Source organism: Styela clava, chromosome 6 (genome assembly GCF_964204865.1).
Source record: "Styela clava chromosome 6, kaStyClav1.hap1.2, whole genome shotgun sequence".
In the NCBI taxonomy this organism is placed as follows: Eukaryota; Metazoa; Chordata; class Ascidiacea; order Stolidobranchia; family Styelidae; genus Styela; species Styela clava.
Window position 1 is genome coordinate 18,100,460 of NC_135255.1, and position 14,499 is coordinate 18,114,958.

The window sequence follows — 14,499 nt, forward strand, 5'->3', positions numbered from 1 at the left end:
AGGCTTCAAAAAGCTTTGACAAGCAACCGATGGCTATCAAAGTTGTATTTAAGTTTCAAATTCAGAACAAGTGTCTGAAACAGCGATTATCAAACTTTTTAGGCCACGCCCCTTTTTAGAATTTGTCAAGTCTTGCACCCCGCCTCAAAAATACCTAGCTAACAAGAAGCGACAAATAACAGATGGTAAGGCGACTATGGTTTATCCAAAAAACATGCTGAAAATACGTTGATGGAATCGCAATCTCCAAACAATGAAGAAATGTTAAATATCTCAAATAAGATGAGTAAGATCAAATCAAATAAATATTTATAATTAGCTTCACACCGCCTCAAAAAATTGTCCCATCACTTGAGAATCACTGTTATAATAAGGTAAACATAAAAAAAGCAAAAAATGATTGTCACACAATACTAAGAGTTAAATCAGGTTCAACAATATGCATGCTGTTTTTTAAAGAGCCTTAAAAGTGACAATTTGAAATTACATTACCTTTCTGACGATCGTTAGTCTTGGGTTGAGGTTTGCAAGGCCACCAGGTGGTAGTGAAGAGCAGCCAGTAGCAAACTGCAAGAAAGCTTTTCTCTCGTCACCATTCATGGAGCAGATGACATTCACAAATTTCTTGAAGCCAGGACTGAAAAACAGATTTGAAATTAACTATAGATACTTTATGTAAGAGTATTTGAAGTTACATTTTAACTTGCCATCCAAACGAGGCACTAATCAAGTAGTCATCCACACATGGGAAGCTGCTTTATTTGGGAATACAATAATCTTTCCATTTGGGCAGTTTTTGTATGTTTTTTGTGATTTTGCACAGCTTTTGCATATTTTTGTAGTTTCATGCACGTTTTTGCAAAGTTTTTGGTGGTTTTGCACGTTTTCACAAGTTTTGTATTTTTTCGTCAAATTTGAAGATCGATAAATGGAATAAAGGTTGAGAACCCCCTTACTCTAATACAATAATCAATCTGTATTAACCTCACCTTTCTCTCGTGAACCCAAGTTTTGGTTGAGTGTACGATATGACATCATCTTTAGTCCATTGTGGATGTTGTTCTCCGCAAAGTAAATTCCTTAGTTCATTGGGAGTGAATACTGATAGATTCTCCATTGAGAAAACAGAGTTGAATCCGTCTGAAAAGATAAAAATTTGTTATAAATTGATGTTAATGAACTGATTCAGTGTTGAAGGGCTTAAACATTGACTTAACTAGCACTAGGGCATGAGTTAACGAATATAATAGCCCGGAGTGATTCGAATCATCTAAATGGAATGAAGTGAGCTCCTCTCAAATAAATGACAGCGACAATTGGTACATGATAATCTGAAATAGGATAACTCATGAACATCTATCTACCTAGCACTGTTTTTAACAAACACAACAAACCACGAAAAAGACGATAATTTAGTATATATATTAACGTGTTTATTGTAACAAAAATATAATATAGTGATATGTTTATGAGCTGTGTTGTTTAAATGGAATGACCTGTTCCCAATTACTGCCAACTGCCAATGGGACTTGGTAAACTGAATAGTCAACTTAGTAATTGACTTGACTTCAAAATCGATTTTGAGACTTTGAAATAATAAAAAAAAGGAGATAATATCGTTTTATGATGTACTTATTGCATCAAAAATAATGTAATATGTCTATGGACAGTGTTGGGAGGGTCAAACCACTGAAACAACTAGAGTTGGGCTTGAACAATTTATCAAGGACCAGAAGTGACTCATCAATGATCCAACAAGTGAGACTCAACTCAGTGATTGATTTAAAGCAGACATTAACCCAACGCGTTTATAACAGGAAAGAATCTTACAAAACGTCATTTTTAATATTGACATATTGTTTCATACCTCTGAATGCATCCATTTGTTTTCTAAGGCCTGAATTAAGGCAGAAATCCAACGTCTTTTCAACATATTTTCTTGCGTTTGAAACAGTCAGAACAATTTCTTCTCCATCTTCCACTAGGGGGTGTGAAGAGTAGTTATATGCTTTCGAAGACGGAAGATATTGGAAAGTCAACCTGTATTTTTTTGGAATTAAATCATTTTATATTTATGACATTGAAGGTGAATTTCCAAGGATGAGACTCATGGGTGCGGTCATTTTGCAACCCAACATTAGGGTTGAATAAAATACTAGTCTTTTCGCCATTGTATGGCGGTTGACGTCCGCCACCATCAAATCCATGAACCAATTATTCATTTATTTATTCGCATATCCGACAGGATATTGGTAAAAAGGTTGAGGTGCACTAGTATCACAGGCGTAATGTTTTATTTTGAAAAAGTGATTTTTCGTCTATGTCTTTGTGCTTTACTTATAATATGTTTAGCTAGATCAGCTTCTATCATTAGTTTGCTTTTTTAAAAACACTTATCTTATCAACTTTTCTCTCTTCTTAGGTAAAAACAAAAATCCTATCCTTAATATGGAAAGATATTGTGAACAGTTATAAATATCAAATAGGCTGGAAGTCAAATGTAAACTACATTGATTGGTTATGAAACAGGAAGAGATTAAGGAAATAGAACTTACCCAAGGTCACTTATGGAACAACTGACGTTGTTTATTGTTAGTTGAAGTTCAGATATTTTGCGATCTCGCTCTGCTGGTTTGAGACTAGTGTCTTGCATGATTGCATCTCGTTTGTCACTCACATCAAGAAGTTTTCGCAAGAATTGAAATCTAATAAAAACGAAAAAGTCAATTTAAACAAAATGAAACTACACTCGAAAAATCCAACAAAAGTAAAGCATGAAAAAACATCGGTGCCTCGCCATATTATTTCCCAGTTTCATCAGCATCTTTTCTATGACAAATATTAAATCTCATTTCATAATCAGTCATATTTTCAAGTTTTTTTTCAACTTCGACCTTCGAAATTACTTTATTTTGGAAAGACTGGAAGAGTTTTAGTTCAACATTGTCTACCCACTTTATTATCTCATTGGGTAAGGAAGGGGCATGAGATATTAGCCTTCAGCTTCAACATCGTTTGGTCTGGGACATTAACCATGATCGAAAAGGAAGATAAAAAACAAATAATCGAACAATTTTCAACATAAGTTCAGCCACAGCGCCCACATGATGTTCGAGTTGTTACATATCTCAACAATGATCAATACAAATCCTAACCGATGCTGTATAACCATATTTTTACGAAAATTTGCAACATTATATGTGTTAACTGTATATTCATTGTATTTCTGGCAACTAGCATTTTCCCGAATGGCTGAGCATGACCTGTGATGTTATCAGTCACAGATGACTGATCATGACCAACCAGCTGTGAAGGTGAAGTAGCTCTCTGTACTTGACATGTGAAAGAGACTCAATACTGAGCTAATTTATGACCCCAAACTGGGTTCCGCGAACCCGTTGAGTGAGATCAACGTTAATGTGATTTGTGTTGTTGCGTTGTAAATGAAACATTATCATTCCTCGTTAGTTGGGCACAGAAATTGATACGACATTGTTTAGGGTTCCGCCAAGACTAAGATTCCCAACTAGGGGTATGCGACCAAAAAGTTTTGAAAACCCTGTTCAAACATACCTCAATGGATCGAGTGCCTTCAAATCTTTCAATTTCAAAATTCCTTCATAGTAACTTGGTGCAGGTTCTTTCGGTGGTTTCAGATAGAATTCTTGATTCATGCTAGATGTCTGGATGAAAAATAAGAAGTAACAAAATGTAAACCGTTTGTATAAGTATGGATGTTTCCCCGGCCTTTGGCACAAAAAAAAATTTTCATACACTTTATAAATGTATATTTTAAGAATGTTTTTGTGAGTAAGTGCTTATAAACTGGTTTATATGTTTCATTTGGAATAAAAATGTTGTAACACCTGCTATTTAGAGGTATCATTTGCTCATTTCATAGTCTTTTAAAATTTTAATTTTGATCAGTGAAAAAGCGCTCATAGTTAGAAAACTTTTTCTTAAAAAAATTTTCAATCGCTCCATTATGGGCACATATGGCGAAGAGGAAATGCGCTTCGTGTCGCGAACAATTAGCGGTAAGAGACGAAAACAAGCTTTCCAACGATACTTGGGTAAAATTTCTCGCACATTTGAACAAAAAGATATGACATTTTTTGTGAGGGATATAAAATGTCGCTCAGGATCATCGAAAAAGAAGGGTTATTTGATTCATACCTGAATCACTAAATATCCAGATAAATCAATTATTATCAGGTTTGGGATCTCGTTGCATTGGACACAAAAATAAGAAATAAAGCTCACCGATTCAGATTCTGTGTTTTTATCTTCAGCGCTGAACATTTTTCCTGTGTTGTTCTTGTTCGCTCCCCCGCTACACATTATCTTCAGAAAAGCTTCTGACAGCGGAAGATCAACCAAACGACCATCCTAATGAAACAAGATTTATTGACATCAAAAATTGCTGAACTTTAGATAAAAAAAAATAGGGTTTTTAAAAGAGATTTGATAAAATCAAGGACATGAGCACAGGAGAAAAAAAGAGCCTCTTATATGAGTAAACGTTCACAATATTTAAATATCCAGACAGACGAACTACTTCTGTGAGCTAATGAGGTATAAATGAAATAAGAAGCTTTATTTTGGACTCTGACACTGCCAGAAATTCAAATGTGGTTTGAAGATGAAAAATAAAAGTATGATGATACTCTCTAATCAAGCTTTGAACTTGTGACAATATATGCATTTATTAAATTAGGTACATCTCTAATGTTTAACTGTAAAAACTATCGTGCACAGCTTTATCCCTTATCTATTTCAATTTTTCATATCCAAATTATTCAATGAGGACAAAGACTCATACCTGCAAGCATTTTGCCAAGAAAGCTCCCAAGAATTTGAATAATTCGACGACAGATTTGAGATGCTCATTATCACCCTCTTGTGGCAATGGTGCCGGAAACAAACCGCATGATCGTTGTACATAATGCCCAACTGGTTTTACTCCTTCGCCAATATCAACCTGGTAAGATTAGAAAACAAATTGAATTTGTGGCCTAGTGGAAAGAGCAGCGTTTATTAAATTTCTTGCCCCAGAACACCTACGCTTTTTCTCAAACTTTTTCGGGAAACACCAAGAAATTAAAAGGTAAAAATGATGGGTATTTAAAAATTTTAGCCTATGGTAAAATAAAAGTTTGCTGTAAACTTGACGATTAAAAAATTAGGCCGATTGTTAACTATATTGAAAGGTTAGCAATAACGCAATGTCTTCCAATACATACAAGATCACCATGGCGACCGATAAAGTCATAATTTTGATTCCTGTTCCACAGAACACTCTGAAGAAACATGCAACACAGCAGTGTTCTGCGGAACACAGTTTGAGAAACGATGGGTTAAAGTGTTGGAGGGTGCAGAACAAGGATCCAGGGTTCAATCCAATCAAGGATCCCAAGTTCAATGAATCGAGCATAAAACTACGCACCGAAAATATCCCTGTTTTTCAAAAATAGCAACTCCTGAGTTTAACATTCTTTAGCGGATCCTTGTTCAGAGTAAACATGAATCATTGAAGGGAATAACTAATTGCCAAGCGTGACAAACGAGTCCTATTTTTGCATGTCAGAATCAGGAATATTCCAATTAGTTCAAAAATAGGAGTTCTCACATATCAGTGGCTGATTTCACAAATTGAAATGGGCCACCCTAGATTCGAACCCAAGACCTCAAACTCACCTCTCTTTGTACTTCTTCCACAAGGATATCATCAACAAGCCATATTCCAAGATTGCTTCTCTGTAGTTCTGCAGCAACCAACGCATAAAACTCTAACGTTGGACCAAGTCCTGTACCTTCCTCTCCAGCAAATTCAACCTAGAAATTATCAAAATGTTCAAAAATGGAAAATGATAGTCCCTCGTTTCCTAAGCGAGAAGAAATTCCTTCTCAAGGAAGAATGTTGTCATTCTTAAAGAGAAATTTTGATTTGCATTTACATAGTTTGGTGACATTTCTATAATACGTATTGAAACTGTACAAAAGAGGGAGACTTGTGCATAACACTAGCGGCACACCCCAAAAAAGAATATTGACATTCTTGGTGAGAAATTTTGCTTTGTATTTTCTGTAGTATTACAGGTACCGTATTTCCCGGCGAATAATTCTACCTGGTCAATAAGACAAGGCCGTTTTCAAGCCTGAAAAAAATGGGTTTTTACATATAACCTGCCAGTAAGACGAGAAGTAAAATCGCATCAACATCAGATTCTCAAATTACCATGCAATGCCTTTTGAGCGATCGCCACGTATGGGCATTGATTAAAATAGCCTATAATGACGCTTTCTTGTAGCGTAATATTCAATCCATAATAACTACGGGAATTCAAACCGTCTGTAAATTTTAATCTACTTGTGTTCAACTCGCGATTGCGTCCACCATAAAAGAACATTACATAATACATAAGGCAACACCAAAAAAATGAAAATTATCATACTCGCCTAATAAGACCCCCCCCCAAAATCAGGCCAAAAATTTGGTTCTAGAAAAGCGACTTATTCGCCCGGAAATATGGTAATCTTCAGATATTTAATATCCATATAATACGTATTTATACAAGACTTATAAACTACTTAATCTGTGCAAAAGCTCCATTTTAGTCAATTTTTATGAAATAAGATAAAAAAAAACTCTCACTACAGCAAAAATGTCCAGAATAATACTCTGTGTAAACAATGCCAATTTATATCTTCCTGGCGCTTAGTCGATGACAAATACAAGTAACTCGATTTAGGTGAATGAGGTACTTTAAGTTGATGACTTGATAAATAGAGACTTCATTCAAGTCAAGGACATGACAGCACAATGCGTAATCATAAAGGTACCAGGTCTCCCCAAAATAGTTTCCTACATTTGCAGCGGTCGCTTGTACGAAGACTTATTCAGAGAATCTCATTAAACATCTCATTAAAAAGAATTTCTCTTAAAAGACAAGAACACTCACCTCCAAAACTGATTTTCTATCCGCATGAACAGTAATAACGTTGACCGCCCAGTCCAATAACTTCGATTCATCTCTTGGTACAGTGACTCTATCATGTCGCAGTCGACCGAGTAACAATTCATGCGCGTCGTCTCGTCTTGCTGCAGATGCTGCGGCTGCCAATGCAGTCACGCTAGAGTGGGTATGGTGATGCGTAAATTGTTCAAGTTGTGATTCAGTGCGATTTTGAAGCCATACGATAGATCTGGTATATAAATAAACAAGCTATGGTAAAGAAAGATATGCCACAGCAACCGAGAGCCCGTGACCCTTGAAGTGGGCCACAGAGTAGTAGGAAGGGGGCCACCATGCTAAGCACAAAACTGAGTACCTATCATGTTACAAGAAATCTCCCAGTTCTTCCTAGATAAGGTTATTTCACAGGGTGTTTTCACTTTGTTGAGCATGGATTGTTTGAACATAATGAGATCGGAATCTACTAATCGAAATAACACTATAAATACCACTGGGATGATGAATAGGGAGGGCCATGAGTGCGGAATGACGGCAAAAAGGGACCACTGGCTCTGAAAGGTTGGGCAAAGGCCAAAAAAAAAACGGGAATAAGTGACCGGAAGCACCTAGCGCCCATCAACGGCCTAAACCTAAAAATATTTTAATACATAAAACTCACACACATCGGCTACAGTGGCGCAATCGGTTAGCCCGATACTATAACCTTGTGATTTGAGTGTTTTTTTAAACTATATTGGCATTGCGAGTTAAAAATATCATAAGCAAGTCGTAAGATTTAAAGTAAAATGATGTAGGCATTTCTGGTCCTGCCAAAATAGTAGCCTTTGTGTAAGGGTGGTTGAATGTACAGAGAAAAAGACTTGTTCGGGGTGAAAAAAATCATACAAGAAAGTTGCCCAAAATGCATCGAATTTTCCTGACCATACTTGCTGCAACGATGAAGAGTCTAACGAGTCTTTTTTAATAATAATCATTCTCTACAGGATTATAACCTGTGAAACCACTCAGGGTTATGAGCGGTGGCATTCAAGTTCCTAACACATAAACTGATATGCTGACCGCTGAGCTGAATAATTTCAATAAAAAAACATTGGCCATAATTAATCAGAACTTGATGGAGATCAGTTCTAAAAAAAAAAAACTTCGAAACATACCTTGCTGTACCAAAAGCTGTGCTTGAAAAATATCGAACCCTGACATCGTGTGGAAACAAGAATGGACAATGTAGAGCCAGTAGATGGCACCATTGAGGAAGGGATCCACAGACAAGACTGAGGGAGTCCTAAAAAAAGACAAATTACAAAATCAGATCAGGATTCGATTTTGATATGGATGAAGAAGGATCAATTGCACAGTAAACTGAAACAGTCAATTATAAGGCAATGATTCTCTCAAATGTATCTGACCATCAGAATTCAGATGTATGCAGAGCAACTAAGCATGTTAATAGCACTAGCAAGTGGCAGACAAATTTTATCAAAATGGGAGTTGAAAACTGCTGGTATATGCAAACAATTATCTAGTAGGAGAGGAAATCGATAAGACGGCCTCGTCATATAGAAAACAACAGGCTCGCATCCGGTTACCAGTATATGTCCAGGAAGGGCATAGTTGACCATGTATTTGTTTCAGATGCATGACTTGATGGCGGCAGATGTTGTAACTGACCAGAGGTTACGTGAACCACCATATGACTGTGAGGATTCCATCAAAACATTCACACATAATTATCTCCTACAAGATTCAAACCTATGAACACGACCAGGCAAGTGTGTCCCTAATACTTGCACTAGCACAATGCACCACTCAAGATTTGGGAAATCTCGACACAAAATATGCCGCGCTCCAGAATTATGGAGGCAACTAATTTTGTTCGTTTGTGTAAAGGGACAGAAGTCTTTGGGCAGAGGGTGTATTCACTTGGCTGACACAGATGGTCTACGAACTCATAATAGAACTAAAATAGAGAAAATTGGGACAAAATTATCACCCAACCCTAAGCTGGTACACACACTACAGAAGTACCAGATACCCACCTCCGTTTGTTGCAACAACTTTGTACTAATTTTTTTGCTGACAAAATCAGAATTGCTGAGAGATTCGGTTTGGGGTTCGTCATGGTCTTTACTTTCTTCTTCCCCATCTTCTATGATGTCATAAACAATTTTAAGTAATTGCAGAATCTCATCCAAGTTGCTCAATGTTGTTTGAGATTGGTCTGGAAAGCGAATTGAGATAAATGTATTAGTACATTATCTTGTGCGTTTTAAAAAGTGAAACTGACAATATTGAATAAATTATTATTTCGAGTACATTGTCAAATACAAAGTATTTAACATATGCTTGAGATAAATGAATATGCAGACGCCAATTTCTTTGGAACCAAAAATGAGAGGTTTCATCAGATTTCATGAAAAAATAATCTTGAGACAATCAAAAAGCCGGTCGCAGAAAATCAGGCTGTAAATTGGGTTCAGAAAATAGGCTTATTAGCTCAACAATAAATATTTATTTAAATGTGTACATAATCAGGATAAAAAATATAAAAGGATTTGTATCAGTTACTGTCTGTGCGTTCGAGTAATGCACCATATTAAATTAGAATTTTATGGTTGGTTACTTAATTGTTGGAGTATCGAGTCGTGCGACTGAAGCATCACAGTACCTGAAATGTCTAGCTTGCATTTTTAATACTTTGAAGCATTTATGTACGTTCTCGTGAGCTTCTGCTGTTAATCACTTACTTGTTAAGTTTGCTTTCTCTTCATTTGCTGTTATGATTTCATCTTCTTCGACTTCTTTATAAACCACACTGAATATAATTTTTCCTTTTTTTACATAAGTTTTTTCTTTTTTGTATATTAGAATTTTAAGACGTAAAAATAAATTCAATAAATGTTAACTCAATTATGGGCCTTTCTTCATATATATGGTGTCCATGAAGTCTTAAATTTTTTAAAATTACAAACGGAATTTATCGATACATTATATTGTTTTGGCCCTCACAGATGTATTAAATGAAGTAAAAATACTTGAACAATTAATTACTGATTAGAAAACAACAAACCTGGTTAAGATCTATTGAGAACTGACTTCATAACATAATTGAAATTGTAAAGGGACTTCATTTTTATAATCATGGTATAATTTTTCTATTCAATTCAGTAGAAGTCCAAACAAGCCAGTGAACTATACAGTCTGCAACCTATATAAAGAAAGGAGCACTAAGTCATTACAATCACATACTCAAAAAATATATCGCTTACGTGTAAGTCGGATCCCAAATTTTCTTCATTTTATTTTGATTATTTGCTCCAGGTAGAAGAAGATTAAGTCTCTGTACACAGTTAAAGATGGTTTGATCTACGTTTCTCGCTTCCACTAATTCTTCATCTATTTCATTCGAAATTGGCACTTCTACTACTTTCTCTTGAGACCCTCCGGTGGTAGCAGAAGCTCGGAGATACAATTTCATCTTGACACCTTCTGTGTTGCTGGAACTCTCTTTTTCGCGCCGTAGCTCTGATTGTGGAGTACCTATATCAAACAAATGTGGATATAGTTATGAACTGGAAAAATAAACAAAGTTTTATTCTATTTTCGAGAATATACACTTATAACGACATGTATTTGACATTATTTATTCTACGTCATCCAGTGTGGCTCGATGTATAACCTGAAAGGCTTTGGAGCTGCTGGTCAAAGTACCGAGACCAACGGCATCACATATGCGAGGAAGATTTCTCTTTGATTCACTACAAACATAGAAATGGTCAAATGCCGATCTACTGGGAATTCAGGGCGATGAATATGTATTTTTGACATACTAATAAACATATGTATTTTTATTGTACTCTCTGGGATTTAATAGCAATGTTAGAATTTTTCTGACGATGATAACAAATTTCAATATCCCAAAATATGTATCACTATATATCTAACTAAATATATTTGGACAGTTTATCTCGCATTGTTATGCCAGCAGATTGCCTTGCTACTGCGAATTGCGTTAAATAAAATAAATATAGAAAGATATTTCAATTACTCATGTCATCCGTGAATTGAATATTTTGCGCAACAGAGAAATTATTATTCGGTGAAAAAGTCGGATGTTTTAGGAAGTGGCGTGACTGTTCCATAAGCTGTTGCATAGGAATTTATGTTTCCGAACTACGTAACAAAAAGGGAAAATCAAGCAGCCGTCATCACAATTTATTCGCACTTTCTGAATTCAAACTGACCAAAATTGGAAAAAAAACTATTCGAATAGAATGCTGAACGAAAACGAAACCAAACCAATAAGGACCCAACGACTACCGAAAAAAAATGATGCAAGCTTTACAAAGTACCAAATGCCTAGAAAATCGAATGATTGGAAACACAATACAATTTCATTTCGTTCTTAGCAATTGCGTGACTTTATTTGGCCGACGACATCTAGTTACAAAAATATTTTACCTGGTGGAGGAATTGTCAGATCGATAGTCTGTTGTAGATTCATTCTCCCAGGTCTCGGATCGAAGGCAGGAATTAGGGATGGAAGTCTTCTTTTTACAACATGCCCGTCGTCCCAGACTCGAGAATTATCTTTCCCGCTGAGCTGATTCGGAGTTCCATACACTAAGTATGACTCAGCGCTTCCTCCTGAAGGTGATGAGTCACTGTCGTCGTCATCATCATCATCGTCGTCGTCATCATCTTGCATCTGAAAGGTTAAAGGTCAAATTCAGAATGTGATTTACGCTTTATAGAGGGAAATTGGGGAATCATTGAATCTGCAAGAGAGGGCACAGAGGTTTTGCCTTAGTACCGATAAACCTTTAATGGGCACAAAGTTTACAGTTGCTAGAGAGAACCACAGACCCTTGTAACGAAATTAAAATGAAATAGCAACTTTTGGGTTAAATATTGGCTAGGTTGGGAATGCAGTACCCACAATGCAAATTTATAGAGAGAAAAAAAACATCCCCCACAATGCAATTCAACCATGAACATATGGAGAAATGGAGAAAAACATCCCCCATAATGCAACATGTAACAAGACTAGAATTTCTACAACTGCAACAGTTTATGCATGAACCTCGCATAGTTCAACCCTAGACATTACTAATTACCCATAATGCAACTTTCACCAGGACATATTTCCCATATTGCAATGTTTACACGTCCCACAATGCAACTTTGACACTTCCCACAATGCAATTTTACATTTCCCATAATTCAACACTCACCATGATATCTTCAAAATCATCATCATCGTCATCATCACTTGCGTTCGTGTCATCAATCATTGTTTCGTCTTCCAATTCAGCAAGAAGACTTGACGGTGTTTGCTGCTCTGTGAGGCATCTAAGAAGATCTGTGAACAAAATATTACAATCATAAGCTATGATGAACCACTTTTTTTGCATCATGCGGAATTAGGGGGAAAAATGCAAATGAAAAAAAATGGTACACGAAACTCATACAGACGCCTGAGACGCGTTTGGTTAAAATCGAAACCACTCGATTTTTAATTACGCAAGTATGTCCCATCCCAAATAGGGTACCTGTAGCATGAATGCCATTTATTTGAAAAAAATAAAAATTTGGGCAGTTATCTAAGCAGTTACAGAATTTATTTTCACATCATATTCTTGTTTGGCGTTATTTGAGCATTTACGACATGTACTTCTTTAGACCAAAAGTTTTTATTATCAAAATTTGCTCCAATCGAAATTTTAAAGTTGCTGTCAGAGTCGAAATGTTTTTCCACAACATCATGAAGTCGAGTGTATATTCCCAACCACCATCTGTTTCGTTGATTAATTGCTATCTGCTCAAAATAGAAACTAGCTTACAACTGAACCACGTTTATTGAGAACAGCGGCACAACTTAACAACACAACTTAAACAGTGACCCTAAACAAACATCTACAAGTTAACTGTATATCGTCTGGTGAGGCAGGCGGATAGATGAGATGCGATACACCACAACAATTAAGAGCTGTCGCGCTACTCATCATTTGAGTAATCACATTATGGCACACCCTATTCTGACTGTGTCTTTGGTCCGGTTTGCTTGGAAAGGCTGCAAACAAGTTTAGTAATAAAGTACCTGGGTCACTGTCGCTTGAAGTAGAAGGAAGACTAGTAGCGAGTGCTTGACTGATGGCTTGCAAAACAGGGTTGCCAGATACTGTAGTTGTTGCAGTTGTTGTGCCAGTGCATGATGTGGATAAGTTTGGTTCACTCTGTGCCGCAGTCAGAGGGTTTTGTCCTGAAAAGTATGAATTATTATTGGTTTAAGGAACAAACAGAGTGAATTACTGATCGAGTACAGCCAGGGGCACAGACAGCACTGGGTCATAACTAGAGCTGGGCATTTCGAATCGGCTCGGAGCTAAATTTCGAATAGCAGCCATTCTGGTTCCATCTTTCCGCTAATGGTCTAGGTCATAGGTTCTCAAAGTGCTCCGTACGGGGCCCCAGGGCTCCGTGAGAGAAACCCAGGGGCTCCGCGAGCTATTTGATTACTTTTTAAAATACTGAATTGGCTAATTTTACTATTAGGATTACTGAAATGAAAGACTACTATTCTGAAATAACATAAAATACGCGAAAAACTGCCAACTATACATAAATTGCAGTCGTATTTTTGCGATCTTGGGATTTGTCAAGCTTGATTTTGTTCTTTCGCACTCACGAGCAAGATGTCGCCGTTTAAAAAACAAGAGGTCGGGGCAAAATATGAAAGATTGAAATTTATTTCATTGCATGCGGCTCCGTCGGTAGTTTCAGAATGGAAAAATAGGTACATCGCGCGCACAATTGACTGTGTTTCGGTTTCGCAGTTACTACTACGACGAATAACCAAAGAAAACCCAACATAACACCAAATTTTTGATTCACAATGTCTATGAACGTGTTTTTAATCTGACGTGAGTCTGCTGAAACAAAACTTATAGTGTTATCTCCCATTTTAAGTTTTAGTTTTAATATTTCAGTATGCCGCTTTTCAATCAAGAAATTTGAGTTGCGGATTTACCTTTTATTATTTATTATTTTTAGCATTTCGTCTCCGGTGACTATAATATGGTAACATGTTTTTCACATTGAACTCATAATTCCCCACGAGAACAAAAAAGCAATACTCGTCGTCATTGTGGAACAATACATCATACATGTATATGTCGAGGAAAATTTTTGATTTAGGGAGAATAAACACCGCCATGCTGACGAAAACAATCGGCGATCGTAACAAAATGCAATCGAGTACGTTATTAGCGGCCTTTTAAGTCTTTCAAAAATATCTAAAGGTAAAAGATCCGACCCCTAATTTATTAATATGTTTGTCAAGTATCAAGTTTACAGCTTTAGTATATATAATTCATCTTTTACATTTAGATTCATTTATGACTTGTATTAACCCTATTAAAAGAGGTTAAGCATTTAAAATAAGTACAGTACTTTTGACTTACTCAGGAATATTATTCGGAAAGTAACAATTTTAACATTTATTTTGGGGCTCCGTGAATAATAG

The 14,499-nt window shown here is 36.3% G+C and overlaps 1 protein-coding gene across 1 annotated transcript in view; it reads right to left on the reverse strand.

The window, feature by feature from the left end:
• Positions 1–14,499, reverse strand: part of LOC120331828 (E3 ubiquitin-protein ligase HECTD1-like) — a 55,884-nt gene that overhangs the window by 2,077 nt on the left and 39,308 nt on the right. The window contains exons 35-50 of the mRNA XM_078113978.1: positions 13,075–13,236; positions 12,209–12,336; positions 11,436–11,682; positions 10,244–10,514; positions 9,722–9,789; positions 9,014–9,195; positions 8,132–8,259; positions 6,963–7,206; positions 5,698–5,835; positions 4,823–4,981; positions 4,264–4,389; positions 3,574–3,683; positions 2,556–2,705; positions 1,868–2,040; positions 990–1,140; positions 493–637 (exon numbers count right to left, since the gene is read on the reverse strand). Of these exons, the coding sequence (XP_077970104.1) occupies positions 493–637; positions 990–1,140; positions 1,868–2,040; positions 2,556–2,705; positions 3,574–3,683; positions 4,264–4,389; positions 4,823–4,981; positions 5,698–5,835; positions 6,963–7,206; positions 8,132–8,259; positions 9,014–9,195; positions 9,722–9,789; positions 10,244–10,514; positions 11,436–11,682; positions 12,209–12,336; positions 13,075–13,236 (2,582 nt within the window). The remainder of the gene's footprint in view (positions 1–492; positions 638–989; positions 1,141–1,867; positions 2,041–2,555; positions 2,706–3,573; positions 3,684–4,263; positions 4,390–4,822; positions 4,982–5,697; positions 5,836–6,962; positions 7,207–8,131; positions 8,260–9,013; positions 9,196–9,721; positions 9,790–10,243; positions 10,515–11,435; positions 11,683–12,208; positions 12,337–13,074; positions 13,237–14,499) is intronic.